The sequence below is a fragment of the Lynx rufus genome, unplaced genomic scaffold (assembly GCF_022079265.1).
Source record: "Lynx rufus isolate CCGP_SWC_20201006 ecotype Redwood Valley unplaced genomic scaffold, mLynRuf1.p SCAF_3, whole genome shotgun sequence".
NCBI lineage: Eukaryota > Metazoa > Chordata > Mammalia > Carnivora > Felidae > Lynx > Lynx rufus.
The window spans coordinates 199,489,523-199,508,025 of record NW_025814845.1 but is presented as its reverse complement, the minus strand read 5'-3'; the positions used below and the strand labels follow the sequence as shown (position 1 = coordinate 199,508,025).

The following is an 18,503-nucleotide window of genomic DNA, read 5'->3' as shown; positions in this document are numbered from 1 at the left end:
GTCTGTAAGCATAATCAGCTTATCATGAGAAGGAACACAATTACTTAGCATTAGGAAAAAAAAAAAAGCGCTTTGGTCTATATTTGTCCAACTTCTATTTTTGTTCTTTCTGTTTATCTTTATCCCCAAACCCAGCTTTATTGAGGTATCATTAGGAAATAAAAATTGTGTGTATTTAAGGTGTGCAGCTCGATGTTCTGATATATGTATGCGTTGTGAAATAGCCACCCCCCCATCAAACTTGTTCGCGTAGCCACCACCCCATCAGCTAGAACTATACACATCCAGGGTCTGAAGAGGCTGGAAGATTATATGACAAGGAAAGCAGTACCCAAGGACGTTACGGGACACCAAGGTAGTGACACATTCCCCGAGGACTGTGTGTGCTTCCCAGTAAGAAGCTCACAGCCTCTGCTCTTGCTTCTGTGGCCTTGCAGGTAACAGAGCACTGGTCTGTCCGGCTCGCCTACCCTTAGGGTCACCACTCAGGTCTAGGCTCTCCTGAGATGGTTGGGAAGGATCAGAGAGAAAGGGGTTCATAATACAAGCCACCCAACTTTTTTCCCCGTGAAGAGTTCTGACTGTGTCCTGACTGCCACAGGTAACGCGCGTTCGTGCAGATGAGGCAAGTTGCGGTGGAGAGGCGAAGAGGCACAGAGGCCTCCTCCGGAGCACGCGGTATCCCAGCCATCTCGCTGCACGAGACACAGAAGCACAGACCGCAGCAGTAGCTAAAGCAATCAGATCTGCGCCACATTGGAACGCGGCCTTTGTGTGGCTGCCCCATCTGAGCCCCACGGTGTTCTTCCTGCAAGGCGGCTGTGGTGAGCACTATCTTATGGATGAAAAAACAGACATCTGCAGAAGCTAAAAGACCTGGCTAAGGTCACAGTGGTCTTCAGACTCCATATGTCAACCTCTTTCCACTAGGCCATGCTACCATTTGAATGGATACAGGGTAGTAGATCCCTTCCACGTGCTTTTGATTTGCTCAGGAGTTCAGCTACTCATTCAACAAACATCAAGTGCATGCTATCCCTGAAGATCACTTCGTTGAGTGCTGGAGACAACAGAGAAGGTGCTTCTGCTCTTAAAAAACAAAAACAAAAACAAAACGACAAAACAACTACCTTATTATCCTCACTTACAGCAAATGATTGTGTGATGTATATATGTGAAAACAAAAAAAATCAAACTCAGAAATGGAGAGTAGACAATAGGAAAGTGGTTTCCAGCAGCGGGGGGCAGGGGGAATCAGGAGAGATTGGTAGGTACAACCAATCAGTCATAGGATGAATAAGGCCTCAGGATCTAACACGTACCCTGGTGACTACAGTTGATAACATTCTATTGTATACACGATATTTGCTAAGAGAGTAGAACTTACATGTTTTCATCGTAAGAAAACAAAAACAAAGGTGAGTATGTGAGGTGATGCGTGTGTTCCTTAGCGTGATGGGGGAGATCTTTCCATACTGTGCAAGTAGATCATGATATAGCACGCTTTGCATATGTACAATTTTATTTGTCAATTAAACTTCAGCGTAGCTCAAAACAAAAGTCATAAGAAAAGGCTAAGTGCTGTGCAGGTACATGCAGGTGCGTGATTGGTGCTGGTGAGGGAGGCTGGGAAGGCTTCTCTGAAGAGGAAGGGAGTCAAAGACCCTGGGGGCTGCATGTGTTGGTGGGAACATAGGGCCAGGGTGGGGACCGGATGATGCGTCCCGACAAAGTGAGTGTTTTCGTAAGAGGAGTGTGCGGTGTCTGCAATGTGGGCTAAAAGAGGAGTCTGCAAAGGAAGGCTGGAGACATATCTTTGAGAGCTTTGGTGTCTGCTCTGTGTGTTGTACATGATGGGAACTACAGCGATGTTTTACACAGGGACCCAGCATGACCAGATTTGAGCCCCAGGCTTGGGAAGTATGAGGGCATTTATAACAGGGGAAGACTTACCTAGGAAGTTGTTTTCTTTCATTTTTGGAGGAAAAAAAAAACCCAAACCAAACCAAAAGGAACCAACAAAATACCAGCCAAAGATAGTTACCAATGGATTAAAAATGAGGAAGAGTTAGTGACTTAGCTACATATGCTAACATAAGTCTTCTAGAGGCTTAGTGTACATTTCTCTAGAAAGAAGGACTTCCATATTTGCTTTGCTGTATATTTCTATAGAACTTAATGGTGTGTTTAATAAATAGTTCCACATAGCTGGCTAGTCACACGTAGCTACTATGAATATATTTAGGGAGGACGTTTTAAAATGTGTTGGGCACCTGGTATATCGCAGGCATGATTCAAACAGCACAAGCCGCTGACTCTTCTACCTCTGGGCAGGTTTGAAGCTGACTGTTACTCTAGAGCTTAAATCTTTAAGGAATTTCATGAGCTAACACTGAGGCATTCTGCAGGACAAGCCAGGTCAGGCAGGGCGAGGACATCCAGGAGGCCATTCAGATAAATAGGCCGTGGCTTGTCAGGTAATTCATAAGTCAGTATTTTCACAATAAATATGGACAGACGAGCTGAATCGCAGCCCTGGGTATATGTCTGGAGAAAGCTCCTATTAGTTTCAAGGTAAATTTTAAAGTAACCATAGGAAAATAGTTAGAACTGTATACCTTATGTGATATATATTCTTTGGTTAAATATATCTTGGGTTAGTGAATTGTACGCAATGTCATGGTCAAGAGTTAACTTCAGATCTCCCATGGGGTGAAAAGACACAGCCCTTCCAATGGTAAAGGTCATGGTGGTCAGCTGTGCAAAGATGCTGGCTGGAACCTTGTGAGCCTTTAGAAACACTCAGACTGTTTACCAGATGGACGGGACCCTTGGAGAAACCTCTCGGGAATTGTTGTGGTAGAGGAAGGACTTTCAGATGAGTAACGTGAAATACACTGAAGTGATGTGAGGGAAACAGTCTGCATCTGAACAAAGATAAACTCTCCCACCACAGTCTTCAATGGCTACAGCACACATCCTCCCGCCACACGTTGCTTCCAAACCCAACGTGAACTCACATCTGCACTCGTGTTGGGGGTTGTGTTTCTGCCCGGAGACATGGGCACTAGCATTCCGTAAGAGGCGTGAGGCTCTGGTCCCACGAGGCGGCCACTAGTAGTGCCGAAGCTAACGGCCTCATCCTGGATTACTCATGATGCCGACTGGGCACCGCTTTGCTCTTCAACCTGACCCAGATGACTAAGAGAACAAGCAGTGTGATGCGTCCGTTCTAAGCTGACTGGCTTCCTGCAGCACTAACAGAGCCGGGCGGCCCTACGGTGCCACGCTGTAACTGCTTTGGGTGAGCGGTTTACAGCCGCTCGGAGGGAAGGAACCACACTCTGAGGCTCCCTTGTCCTTGTAAATGCCGACAGCTTGGGTTGACAGCCTCCTGGTATGGGCAGCGAACTGGCTTAGCTTCCAAAGCATGCGTGTCCTGCAAGAGGCAGATGCGCCCATTTAGCCCATAAGCACTAAATGTAGTCTGCAAACTGGACCGATCAAACTGCCAGCAAGAGACAAAAAAGCATGAAGAATGGGTACAGCTAGGGGTTCGTTGAACTGAAAGCCAGAACGACTTCTGTCTTAACGTCACATAAGCCGAAACTGTAGAAATACGATTTACCGAGGGAATAATAACCCTCCTAAGCTTTTCTATTCTTTATGCATAAGAACTTAACACCCACCTGCTGTTGCCATGTATTAGTCTGTTTTAAATAGCTGTGATTTACTGTGTCACATTGTCGGCTTCCCGTTTTCCAGGATGAGCCACATTTTGAAGTTTAGAAAAAGAAAGGGTCTAGTTTAAGTGGTTTGATATACAACGACTAAGATTTATCATGTGTTAATATTTCCAACACAACTTTAAAATAAATCGATACATGAAAATGCATTGATTTAAATCAAAAGTCTGGAACTAACTCAAAAGTTCATTTACTCCATTAGGGCTGCCTCGAGGTGAGAACTCTATCTATTAATTTAACATCTCTGTTGAATAAAACTGCACGCTTTCCTTAAGAAATATGTTCTCTTATTTCAACTTAGTAAGATATTACCCTCAATGTTTGGTCAAAATAATTACTACTCAAATTTAAACACATTCTCTTCATTCTTCTTAGTAGACACCAAACAGCTGTTCAGAATGAATTTTTGCCATTAGGGTTTTTCAAATATATTGAGAGACACACAAAATCATACCTGTTTTATTTACTGTCTTTTACAACATAAGTGGGACGTGTCTATGAGATTGTTGCGCAGCCAGCCCAAGAGCACACTGTGCAGTAGGTAAAGATTTTTGGCCAAGTGGCAGTTTGGACAAATGAGAACATTAAAACTGCAGTATCACCTGAGCCGGGACTACAACCCTCCAGGCCCGTTAGCTCAGGGTGCCCTCAACACGGTAGACCAGAAAGCATGATTTTCTAGCCCTCTGACACGTTCTGTATCTCAGGATGTGGTCAAGTAGTCAAGACAAGAGAGAAGGCAGTAAGAACCACCATGATCATTTATTAATTTATAAGGAATGCCATAACACATCGAGGGGACAGAATATTAAGGTCTAGAACTGCATTCTCTACAGAAAAACTCAAATGATATGTTCAAAATGGAAATCAGGTCACATCACTTTCTCTCCAGACATTCTGAAGTCTCACTTTGTACGTGACACAAATCCAGTCTCCCCCTGTGGATGCCCCCACACGGCCCTGCAGGAATTTGCCCCAACGCATCTCTTGAGCTTTTCCACACCTCAGTGTGTTCCTGTCCCTCTGCGGTTCCTCCTCCCTCCAGGGACTGGGACTTGCTCTGTTCTGTGTCTGCTTTGCTCTTTTTGACCTACACAGTCCATTCGGATCTCAGCTCAGGAGATGATGCGAGGAAGGCTATTTCTTGACCGAGTGATAAAGTTTCCCACTCTGCAGTTGCCACTTGCTGTTTCTTGACTGGTTGGATGGATTGTCTCATCCTGTCTACAATGGCCACTCCGTGGGAGAAGAGGCCTTTCCTTTATTCTGTAAACAGAGGTGTTACTGGTGCACACTGGGGGTACCATGACTGTTGGTGAAATGTGTTCGTTCATACTGACCCCTTCATGTGTCCCCAGGAGAAAGCTGGGATACGACCAGACCACTGTTGCTGAGCCTGGGAATCTGTCACACCAGGCTTCGCATCACTGTCTTGTCTAACACCCGGCTCACTGGGCTCTGAAGAAGTTTCTATGACCGTCACCACCAAACACACACACACACACACACACACACACACACACACACTTCTGATGGACACACTCTCTCTCAAATATACTAATTCCTTAAATTTGACTGTGGCAAAGCCTTGGACTAAAGGGCATTGGATCCCTTTAGGGATCAAATTTGTTGAGGGGCAAATTCATGTACCTCAGCAACATTGTTCCTCTTCTTTAAACATGATGACCTAGGGACAATCTTTGTTCCTGTGCTCACTGTCTTAGAATGTTCCAGTACATGGTCCTTCTTTCAGAGCTATCCCTGTGCACTACCTGCAAGCTAACAAAGGGGAACTTACCAGCAGCTTGGGCGATGAAAATGTGTGCATTGTTCTCCATTTTCCCTCTCCACAAACACTCCAGTGATCTTTCTTGTTTACCCACGGTACAGTTAAGTTTTTAAGGATAGCATAAAATCCTTCCAAGATCCAGCTATCCTCCCCAGCTTTATTTCTCATTGCTCTGTCTGACTCCCTTCACACCTCAGTATTGAACCATCAATATTTGCAAGAGCCTGAACACACCGTGACATGTCATGCTTTTCTGGGTCTGCTCGCACTTTTCTTGTACTCAGAACCCCCTCCTCCCTCTCTCCTGGTGACCTGAACACAGTGCAGGCACCCTCTCCCCCCAGGAAACCTCCTACAAACGCCCTGTGCTCCCTGCCAAGTCAGTCGAGGTACATCTTTCTAATTGTAGGGCATTTTGTGCATAATCTCACCCGCGAGGTATGCAAATGGTCAGCTTATGTGTCTCCCTGACTTCTTCGCTGGAATCCAGGGGCTGAAACGTGGCTCGTCATGTTTGGTTCTGTGTCCCTGGCACCGTGCAACCCACACTGCCGGTGTCCAATAAGGGAGCTGGAGAGAGTTTAATTCCAAATGACTTGAGGTGGCATCCCAATGAATGGTCATCGGACTTAGGTCAGTGAGGTAGTGTAAATGAAAGAGGGAGGCAGGGGAGTAAGAGACAAAGCAGTTGGGAACTGAAAATCACTCTAAGAAGTTCCAGGAAGTTTGTGAAAATAATACAGTCCCGCGAAGCCCTTACTGGGTTTTCCATGCGAAGTCTGTGAGACAGAGAGACAGGTTAACCGAGGTATTTTCCCCGGCTCGAGATTACAAACCCAAGTTTATGAGACACATGGGAGGGAGCCCATTCTGGGCACTGTGCTAGATGCCTCCAATGTATTACCTTTTTAATCTCCACCTCTGTGCCCAGGTGAGCATTGTTCTTCTCCCCATTCTTAGGACAGGAAACAGATTTCACTATATAGGAGGACTGTAGGTCTAGAGGGACATCTCTCCAGTTAACCTGGAGTTTCTGAGACTCCAGACTGAGTCAGGACAGACTGAGACCAAGGAATCCTACCTCCAATCCTGTTCTGTCTGAGCCACACAGTCAATCGCTCATGGTCAAAGGGAAGGGAGCAGGATGAACACTGTGGACAGAGTGTCTGCATAGTGGCTTCCTCGTTTCTCAAGGTGTCTGTGCCAGTGGAACCTCTCTGTCAGTTGGGCCTGCCCTTAGCAATGCTGTGAAACTGTTCCTTTGCTCTATTTTTTCATTTTCCTTCCTCTGCAGAATCGTGTTTCAATTTTTTAACTTCTTTCCAACACTACCTTCTACCTTCTTGTTGTCCAGTAGTTACACACACACACACACAAACATTCTTCGTGAATACATTTGCTCATTCTCTTATTCGGTGCCTCATGTTCCAGATTTATGATTTCTGCCAACCCCCTCCCATCATTGCTGCACCTGTTCCCGCAGTGGTCTGCCAGTTTTCTGCTTGGAATAGATCAACCTGAGAATATAGATAACGTTGCCACTAACTTAGAGCTGTCCCTGGGTGTTGCTTTCTTCAGTGGGATTTCTGCTTTACAAAAATAAATCACTGCTCCCCAAAGAAAGATGTTCTGATGGGAACTCGTAAATCAGGGCAGCAAGTCAATTGTGAAAATAGGGTTGGAAAGGATGACATTGAAAAGAAAGATCAGAGACTTCTATTTACATCCTGACGCTGCCTGCCATTTACAAGCTGTGTTGTGCAAGCCCTGTCACTTACTAACCCCCTTCCTTGTGTGCGGGTTGGGGCTTCTAATTTTGACGTTCAGTTGCACCATGGCATTGAGTAGGGCTTCTGTAGGTATTTTGGCCTAGCCCTGTTTGTAAAAGAATTCTAAACACCTTGTCATTTTCTTGGATAGGAATTGTTCTAACCGTTTCTAAAAACACTTTTTAAGTTCAAGTATTTTACATACACATACACACAGTAAAAATATTGGGGCGCCTGGGTGGCGCAGTCGGTTAAGCGTCCAACTTCAGCCAGGTCACGATCTCGCGGTCCGTGGGTTCGAGCCCCGCGTCAGGCTCTGGGCTGATGGCTCAGAGCCTGGAGCCTGTTTCCGATTCTGTGTCTCCCTCTCTCTCTGCCCCTCCCCCGTTCATGCTCTGTCTCTCTCTGTCCCAAAAATAAATAAACGTTGAAAAAAAATATTAAAAAAAATATATATATATTCTTTTAGTAATGAACACCCACGTAAACACTTAGTTTTTAGAATCCTAAATTTTCTATGTATATATTCCTGAAATATTATTTATATTATGCGAGTATATTTATGTGGGCAATACAATGCACACGCTTCTGTGCCTGGATCTTTTCATTCAACATTATGCATGTGGAGGTCATTTGTCTTTTTTTCATTTTTGTCTAGTATCCTGCTGTATGAATATATATAATTTCTTTTTTTTAATTTTTTTAATATTTAGTTTTGAGAGAGAGAGAGAGAGAGAAACAGAGCAAGAGCAGGGGAGGGGCAGAGAGAGGGAGACACAGAATCCGAAGCAGGCTCCAGGCTCTGAGCTGTCAGCACAGAGCCCCATGCGGGACTCAAACACACAAACTGCGAGATCATGACCTGAGCTGAAGAAAGACGCTTAACTGACTGAGCCATCCAGGTGCCCCTAAAGCTCTCCACTTTAACTACAAAGTAAAAACGGGGCCCCTGGGTGGTTCAGTCGGTTGAGCATCTGACTTCAGCTCAGGTTATGATCTCTCGGCCTGTGGGTTCGAGCCCTGCTGTGTGCTGACAGCTCAGAGCCTGGAGCCTGCTTGGGATTCTGTGACTCCCTCTCTCTCTGCCCCTCCCCTGCTCATGCTCTGTCTGTCTCTCTCAAAATAAATATGCATTAAAAAAAATTTTTTTTAAATACGAAGTAAAATGAATAGTTACATAGAGCTATCACCTAAAAAGAAAGCTAATTATTTGTGTCAACACAAGATTTAAATCCATGGTCAGGTTTTCCCTTGATTTATGAGACAGGTGTTCTCTGTGTAAACTGGTACTTTATGACAGACACTCAAAATGATTTATCAGTTTCAGAAAGCAATGAGAGTTTCATTTTGTGAAAATTGTATTTTTATAAGTAGCCAGGTAAATATATGTAAAAGTAGAGCTCAACACATATTGTTACTTAAGAGGGAAGTGGTGCCTGTGGTTCAATATCAATATATCTTTAGAAAATCCATCTTGCAGACGTCAAAAATGTCTACGAGACTGATTGTGCTAACAAGGCACTTATTTAATTATAATTAATGAGGGAGGCAACATATAATGAATGAGCTCAATTTTCAGCTGATTTAAAGAAATAATGTGTCCTACATAAATCTGTCATTCCATGAGAACCCAATATATACACGAGATATTGCAAATATATCAAGTGGCTTTTATTGCATTTTCCACTTCTTTGTTCACATTGCTATTTTAAAAGTGAACATGTTTTAGGAGTAGCAACTATAGACCAGTTTTACTTGTCAGTCAACCTCACTACTACTTTTGGCATAATTTATTGCCTGATTGAAGAGATGAAAGCACAGAACAAAGTGTAAAATCCAGAGAATAAAGAGTATAGAGATGAAAGTTAAAGACACAAAGAGAAGAAAGAATATGTTGTGGTGGTTGTTTATTTGACCAAGAAAAGCACCAAGTTAAAAAGAAGCTATTCTTTGTTGTTAGAAGTGATAAAATTCTACTCATGCACGGTACTGCTGAACAGAGAAGAAGTTTGTCATCCAGAGATCCCACCCGAAGGCTTCATTAGCAGCTTAGAATCACAAAGAGTTTTTATAGGTATCCTACATAAGTTGTAATCATATTTACACCGAGGAATACTGATGGAATTTGTATAGTCTTGATAGTGACCATAAATGATCCACGTGACTGCAATTATGTTTAAAAGGTCATAATCGGGCGCCTGGGTGGCGCAGTCGGTTAAGTGTCCGACTTCAGCCAGGTCACGATCTCGCGGTCCGTGAGTTCGAGCCCCGCGTCAGGCTCTGGGCTGATGGCTCAGAGCCTGGAGCCTGTTTCCGATTCTGTGTCTCCCTCTCTCTCTGCCCCTCCCCCGTTCATGCTCTGTCTCTCTCTGTCCCAAAAATAAATAAACGTTGAAAAAATAAAAAATAAAAAATAAAAGGTCATAATCATAGAAATGTATATTTCTAAAAAACGTTCCCCTCCTCCACCGACTAACCCAGGATTCAGACTCTGATGGAATATATACACAGATCTTAAAACAGCCTTCGGTAAACACACTGTAAGTTTTCACTACTACTATTGTTTCTCTTGTTGCTTTTCTGGATTGCTCATCTATGCTTTTCTTTTTTGCAGTTGTGTTGGTAATAACCTTGGTGTCTATTATTGTTTGTGTTTTGTTGTTGTTTCCTTGGAACAAATGTCCAATACAAATTGGGGCCCCTGAAGTTCAATCTAGGCAGAGAAAAAAGGAAAGACTTAGATGCACAACCTATTTTCCTCGTGTGTCAGGAAGGTTCCCACTGGCCCGTCGAATGAAACACCTGAATGCTCCTGACTGCAAAGTCATGCAGGGAGGGGGCCAGGAGGGTGGCTGGGGGTGGGGGGTGGGGGGGCGGGGGGGACTTTGAGAGGAGACCCGTCTCATCCTGAGCTACTGAGCCATCTCTTGCCTTCTGGGGCCCATAGGCATGTTCTAGAATCAGCAGAAAGGACTATCTGTAGCTTCCGCTTCCATTAATTAGTGATATTTCTTCCCTCTGGACCAGCAAAAATGAATGCAATACTTTCCTGTATAACATTTACCACACTCCTTAAGCCAGTGGTCCTTGCGTCCTCTCTTGAAGGTTTCTTGACATCATCCTGGATGCTGCCCATTTGGTTGGTTTCCTTCTCAAAAGGGTAACATCTGGTACTGACCCCTATCTTCCACATATTTTCTGCTTCGATGTGGTCTTAGGCATGACTCCTCCTTTGAGATAAGGGTCTGTGTGCTAATGAGAGTAAACATTTGGCAGCTCCCTGAAATCAGTTTGTCTTGGAGTTGAACTTCAAAGTCCGCCTGGAGAGGTTTTCGAATATATTACTGTTAAGCCACGTTCATGTTCATTCCTTTTTATAGTTCTGCATCTTTTTATATTTTTGCACTATGTGCAAATTTTCTATTCATCACTCCGTGTGTGTGTGTGTGTGTGTGTGTGTGTGTATATAATTTTAACCATATGTATATTGGTTATATATAAATATATTTACATATATTAAATAATATATGTATGTATGGTTAGCTAATTATATAGTTATAAGGTTATATATAGTTATATACAGTTGATTCATATTTATTTATTTATCAATCGCTGATATGTCTAAGCTATTACAATTTTCCGTCAACCAGAATGTTACTTATATCTACCAATTTGTACCCTCTTCGAATTTGGTATTCTATTTTTTGCCTTTCTTCCAATCACTGGTATAGATGCCAAATTCACTGATTCGGTTTGAGGAATGATACCTAGAAATTTCTTCTGTGGTTCAATGCCAATCTGTTAATCAGGATCAGGACCTTTTGAGAAGATCAATCAGTAGTTATAGAACAACCCTATTGATCAACCTACCTACCTATTGGTCAGTCAGTTTGCCTTCTGAATATTGATTTAGGATTTTTCTAAGTCAGGGCTATATATCTCTGTGGATATGGATGGATATAGACAAAACTCAGATGGAACTTCCCAGGCAAAGGTCCCAGAATAGGTAAACAGGGCAAAGGTCCCAGTATAGGACAAAGGTATAAGGATAGGGAATCTCAGGATGAAAACCTCCAAGATGAGGTAAACAAGATTAGGTATTCAGGGCGGTAACATCCCTCCAACTTAGTACAAGAGCAGGAAGCTGCTTTCACAGGAAGGAAGGATCCAAGGAGGTAAACAGGTAAATAGGGCTATAGACCTCTGCAGGCAAAGTTGCCCTGAGGGGAGCTAATTAGCAGAAGAAAGGTGCCTTGTTGACCCTGAGGTAGCCTGCTCTGTCTTCCTCGTCCCCTAGGCCTGTTTCTGTAAACAGAGGTGGGGCCTCAAGTCTGCTGTAAACAACCTCCAGCCCAGGGCCAGGATTTTGCTTTGTAGTAACCCAAACCCCTAACCCCACACATCTTGCCCTCAGGCCCCTGAGTTAGTGTTCACAGATTTATTGTCTCTTTGTGCACATCCATCACCATGTTTGTAAGCCTCCTGACCCTAATAAAAACGGAGCAAAGACCCTTACCCGGGCTCTTGTCTCCTCTCGCATTTTTAATCCCGTGTCCTGCTTTCTTGCTGGACAAGAAAGGGCTCCAGATGCAGACTGTACAACATATATATGTGTCATATGTTATGTATGCCCCCTGTTATGACTACAGGCATGGTATGTGGCCTTAAAAGCTAAAGGCAAATAGAGATCTCTAAAAAAGGAGATCAGCCTTGCCTGATCTCAGGAAAAGAAGCCAAGTGTAATGACTCCTGTAAAACCGTATATTTGCAGTCAAAGAAGATAAAGGTAAGAACTTTCTGGCAGCATCAGAAGACGATGTGAGATGGGCAAGGCTCCTGATGATAGATGAATACATTTTGGTAAAACACAATTGGCCCTGCATTTGAAGTCTGGCAATTCCTCGAAGGTCCCCCTGCCCCAGGGACCCCGGTGGCAAATAAAACCAGCACTCCTCCTCCATGTGTGCTCCCCAGCACTATCTGTATTCAAGCCCCTGAAAATTGCTCTTTGTTTTCTACCTCTTGTCCAAAAGGACACAATGAAGGCATTACGGATTTTAAAGTGGCTTTTAGATAGGACACGTCCAGACCATTTGTTGGAACGTTACTAAAATCTCCTGGAGTGGCTGGCATGATTTCGCTTTTCATTCTGCCTTTCATGGGAGCTGTCTGCAAACTGTCTCTCTGACCTACTAGATTCTGGAGCGTGGGGGCTTATTAGAATCTCCTCGTTTGGCGTCCTGGCTTGCATGTGGCTAGTGTTTAGGGAATGCGGCCTTAACTGATGTGCTCATGGTCATGATTTGGGGGAAGCATGAGAAGTTTGCTTGGGAGGGCATCCTGCTTTCTGACAGGTTCATTTGATTGTTATTTGCAAATGCAAAATGGAATTGTTTTCAATGGATCTCCTAATAAGCTGGATCCTTTTTATGGTATCGATAAGGATTATTGACTATTAAAAACACACGGGCAAGGACACTATCTTATCCAGGTATAAACACTAGAAATTCCATACCAAGAGGAAGTTTCAAACCTACATACTGGTGACTACAGACTTTGTTTCAGTCAGCTGCAAAAAAATCTCACATTTTTCCTTTTGATGTTCACGTACATGTAAATTATTAAAGCAGGTAGCTGGGTTTAGGTACTGTGAATATATTTTACAGCTGAAAGGGTATGATGTCGCATTTGCATATTCACGTGGCCTATATGCTGTACCATTTTTAAGGAGCGGATAAAGAAAACAACAGGGCAACTGTGGATATTTTCCGGTTAGGTAAATATGAATTAAAATAAATGCTAATATATAAAATAAAAAATAAAAAATAAAAAAATAATAAAAATTAAAAAAATAAAAAAATTAAAAAATAAAATAAATGCTAATATATATTTACTGACTTACTGATTAAAACATAGTAATAATTCAAGAAAAACAATAAAATACATTGCATGCGGTCAAAGCAAGAAAGCTTTACTAGTAAGTTGCTAGTACCCTTTGTAGAATTTCCAAAGTCAATTGTTTCCGAAAGTTCTAGAAGGTATTTTCAAGCTTATATCTCTAGTTCCATCTCTGGCAAGGGAATCCTGAAACTTGAGGGTGAAAACGCCAAAATATCTTCCGTTATTTTCTGTATATCAAATGGGGCATTCTTACCTTGAAATTGCGCATTGAATCCTTTGCGCCGATGGTTGCTGTCAGATGTAAAATGCAGTCGTAACCAGTTCTTGCTGCTTATAACGGGAGAAGGAAGGTTCATGCCAGTCAGCCTGGAAAAGAGAACCAGAAAAACAAAAATCTCCCTTATAAATCAACCAATAAATGTCCTGTATCAAACCCACTTAAAAAAAAATGTAATGTTTATTCATTTTTGAGACAGAGACAGAACATGAGCAGGGGTGGGGCAGAGAGAGAGGGAGACATAGAATCCAAAGCAGGCTCCAGGCTCTGAGCTGTCAGCACAGAGCCCGAGCCGAACTCATGAACCGCGAGAACATGACCTGAGCGGAAGTTGGACACTCAACCGACTGAGCCACCCGGGAGCCCCTCAAACCCACTTTTCAAATTGATTGCTGACAGTCATGATTTTGAGCTGCTTAGGACAGAAGTCATTGATGAGCTGTGCTGACCCCTTGAAATGACTCAGGTAATTTCACGTTTGCCCGCATATCAGCGCTGTATTTTACCCTTGATGACGTGAAGGCTTTCACCCATACTTGACGTTTTTTATTCTTCTTTATTAAGGATGGACACATGAGAAGATATTCTTTGGATCTGTTATCAGATCCTGTTTTCATCAGGACCTCAATCCTAATGACTTCTAAAAGGACAAGAAATAGGCAAACGGTAACATTCTGCCTTTCACCCTTTCAACACTTTGTGATTCTGACCTGCCCTCAGATACACTGTTCATCATGTTGATAGAATCCCGCATTTCTAGTCTCCTGTGCACAGAGTTCCAAACAGTGGCCCTTCCCCACCCACGGGAGGAAGAGCAGTGTTTAGGGGGTCGGGGACAAGCACTGTTGAAGAGATTTGAGATGAGGTAAAGTTATGTTTGGGGCAAGCGGTATTTAAACACACTTAAATCTTTCAGCATCAGACACGATCTCTGGCTAAGCTGTTGAAGCTCCCCTCCCAGTTTACACTGGTGGTTTAGTTGTCAGAAAAAAAAAAAAAAAAAAAAAAAAAGAGTAATTTACTTCCTGCTACTGAAAACCTGGCATCTCCAAGAAGTGAAAGTCTTCTCAGGGGGTAAAACTCCTCCCTGTCGGAGACACAGGGGTACGTTGGGTTTTGGCCAAGGGCAGAAGTATCCGTGGGTGGGGCCACCTCTGGTCCCACCTGGTACAAGTTCAGGTAGTACAGTTGCCTTATCTTTTCTGAACCTCTACTTTCCACTATGTAAATGACCTGAAAACACATCCACCGAGGGCTTGAAAGAGATGATCAAGAGGTATGTGTAGGGGCGCCTGGGTGGCGCAGTCGGTTAAGCGTCCGACTTCAGCCAGGTCACGATCTCGCGGTCCGGGAGTTCGAGCCCCGCGTCAGGCTCTGGGCTGATGGCTCAGAGCCTGGAGCCTCTGGGCTGATGGCTCAGAGCCTGGAGCCTGTTTCCGATTCTGTCTCTCCCTCTCTCTCTGCCCCTCCCCCGTTCATGCTCTGTCTCTCTCTGTCCCAAAAATAAATAAACGTTGAAAAAAAAAAAATTAAAAAAAAAAAAAAAAAGAGGTATGTGTAAATGCCCCTGATGCGCGTTTTAAATGTCACCCCGAGTTATGCATCATAGGATTATTTTGCATCTCGGGTGCCAAGTACATTTGCAAAACGATGCTTATTAGTGCCGGTGATCAGCAAAGGTTTAAGCAGTCCACTTGTGGCCGGAATCTGTGCTGCCCTTCGTGGGCTGGCCTGTGCCCGCAGGGCTGCTTGGCCGGGCTGCAAGCCGTCTTCCGTGCACAGGATTCCCCAGGCACGGGCTGGCTTCCCTCCTTACTCCATTATCTGGAGGGAAAGCAGCATCAAATGAAATACGTAGTCAAGCTCTCTGATGTCAGGGTGTTCAATTTAAACTCTCAGCTTTAAAAACGTGCAGGATCCGTTTAAAGAGAAAAGCCAAACCTTGGCTGTAACCGATTGCAACAGTGTTTATGTCACCGTTTGAAATAATCTTCTGTGAGAGGAAATACACCACTCCGATCTGCCTATTTGCCTGGATTTATGTAGTTCTGACTGCCGAGGTCGGTTACAGCTGCTTCTAGGAAGCATTGCGTTACTCTGCTACTTTGTTGGAAGGCTTTCTCCCCCACCACCTTGGTGAGCGTGTGTTAGATTCTGTTAGAAATAGGTTACCCCTTTGCCTGATACTGACAATGGCCAAAAGGTAAGTGACTTCTGGATTCAAAAACCCAGTATATCCTGCTCACCTACATTTACTCGCTGGCAGCTTTATAACTGAATTCCATGTTTACTTGTTGAGGCTTTAACAGTAGTTCCCCCCCTCAATTAGGTTCTTTTTGAGGGGTTCAGATCTCAAGAGCAGGGTGGGATTGCATTTTAGTTGTGTATCAACATTAGTAATGTGAGTAAGTAAATATGCTCTCCACCTCCCACATTTTTCAAATACCGACCCACAAAAAATAATAGTTTTGTGTCAATCAACAAATTTCATCTCTAAAGTGAAAACATAGTTTAGGGTTTACTAGGAATGCAGTTTCTTTTTTTTTTTAACGTTTATTTATTTTATTTTTTGAGAGAGAGTGTGCAAGAAAAAGAGGGGCAGAGAAAGAGGGGGGGAAGAATCCCAAGCAGGCTCCACAGAGCACCAACATGGGGCTCGAACCCAGAAACCGTGAGATCATGACCTGAGCTGAAATCAGGAGTCGGATGCTTAACCGACCGAGCCACTCAGGTGCCCTAGTAATGTGGTTTCTGCTGTAACCATTCGACTCTGCTGTTGTAGTGAAAAATCAGCCATAAAATGGTTATTATGGTTGTGTTCCAGGAACACTTCCCTTATGCAGGTTTGCATGTCATGTAATTTTTCTACTAAACAAAATGTTACTTTTTTTCTTTTTTCAAGTTTTTATTTGAACTCCAGTTAATTAACATACAGTGTAATATGAGTGTCAGGTGTACGATATACTGATTCAATACCTCCATGTGTCACCTGGTGCTCAGCACAGCAAGTGCATCCTTAATCTCCCCACCCATCTCCCCACTGGTGACCATCGGTTTGTTCTCTAGAGTTTGTTTGTCTCCCTCTCTTTTCCCCCCTTTTGCTTGTTTTTTGTTTGTTTCTTTCTTTCTTTCTTCCTTAAATTCCACATATGAATGAAATCACCGGAATGTTTATAGCAGCATTATCTACAACAGCCCAACTATGGAAATAGCCCAAGAGTCCTCTGACCAATGGATAAAGAAAAAAAGATGTCGCATATATATTACACATATATGTAATAAAAACTAATGAAATCTTTTTGCAGTGATGTGGATGGAGCTAAAGAGTATTATGCTCTATAATAAGTCAGAGAAAGACAATTGTTACTCTTTTTTGATGGTTTTTCAAATAGTGAACAATGTAAAAACCATTCTTAGTTTATAGGCTAGGTTTGGCCTGTAGACCATGGTTTGCTGACCCTTGCTTTGGCGAATATGAGGCAATTTGTAAAAATACTGAGCAGGTAGATAATTAGGTGACACATATGAAGGTAGTGTAACTAGTTTCTAAAAATATGTAACTCCTGGACAGATGCATTTTATATAGAATCAAGGGTGAGGACTTTGTAATAATTATATAATTCATTTTCTATGGTGAGAGGCAAGCCATGCCAGTGAATCACACTCCAGAGTGGATCGACGTGCTTGGATTTCTTGATTTGTCCATGGGAAATAAACAAATATTCATATCCTCTTTTCTTGGGGTGTCAGGTTGGTGGAGGTTCTATATAAGGCATATCCTTTGGAACTGTGACTTTTTCTGTCCTCTTCCACAGGCCTGGGCTCAATTTTTTTAATGTTTATTTACTTTTGAGAGAGAGACAGAGCACAGGTGCGGGGGGTGGGTTACCCAGAGAGAGAGGGAGACACAGAATCCAAAGCAGGCTCCAGGCTCCAAGCTGTCAGCACAGAACCTGATGCAGGGCTCGAACTCATAAGCCATGAGATCATGACCTGAGCCGAAGTCCGATGCTCAACAGACTGAGCCACCGAGGTGCCCCAGGCCTGGGCTAATCTTAAAGCTGTCATTTAACAGAAAGATTACATTATAAAGTCAATTGTTCCTTCATTGCAAACTAATTTAAAGGAAGTTGACTCATACACAAGCCAGTGGTTGTTATAATAGATTTACTAAGAACTTGGATGATTCAGACAAGATGTAAAGAATTGAACTGAACAGCTTGGTGGCATCAGAATGGCTCCCAAAGGTGTCCACAGCTTAATCCCCAGGCCCTGTGACTATGTCACCTTACGTGGCAAAAGGGGGCTTTGAAAATGTGATTAAAGTTACAGACCTAGGGTAGATTATCCTGGATTATCGGGTAGCCCAATGTAATCAAAAATCCTTACAAATGGAAGAGGGAGACAGAGGAGGAGAGTCAGGGAGAATAAGGAACTCAGGAAGGAGGTCAGGGGGATGCACATGAGAGTCTTGGCCACGGCTGTTGACCCTGAAAAGGGAAAAAGGGGCCGCGAGCCACGGAATGTGGATGGTCCTTACATGCCTTCTTCCCTAGAGCCTGGAGGGGGAAAACATCCCCGCTGACACCCTAGTTTTATTCCAGTATAGCCTGTGTAAGATTTATAACCAGCACGGCCATAAAATAATACATCCATGTCGGTTTAAGCATTCATAGTTGTGCGAAGTTGTTATGGCAGTAATGGAAAACAAACCTTTTGATACATGTGTCATATGTTTCATTCTAAAACAGTCCGGAATGAGAGGAAATAGGGTAGAACATGCCGTCACTCTGAACCTATTAATAATCTTGGGGAACTGGCCCATTTTAAACACTTTGTATAGTTATCAGGGATTGAACATCCATCATTGTTGGCTTGTTTCTCTGAAAAGTCCTGCTCAGTGCTTAGCTGTATGTCTTTGAACTCTTCTGGATTTGGTTTTCTAATAAGTAAGTAGTTTGGGACGTGAGAGTTTATGGGGCAATAGTAGGAACTTGACATGAATAGTGAGCATAAGATAC

The 18,503-nt window shown here is 43.2% G+C and overlaps 1 protein-coding gene across 1 annotated transcript in view; it reads right to left on the bottom strand.

The window, feature by feature from the left end:
- The window catches only part of CSMD1 (CUB and Sushi multiple domains 1), a 1,672,960-nt gene that overhangs the window by 720,064 nt on the left and 934,393 nt on the right, over positions 1–18,503 (bottom strand). The window contains exon 8 of the mRNA XM_047092364.1: positions 13,459–13,571. Coding sequence (XP_046948320.1) covers positions 13,459–13,571 — 113 coding nt within the window. The remainder of the gene's footprint in view (positions 1–13,458; positions 13,572–18,503) is intronic.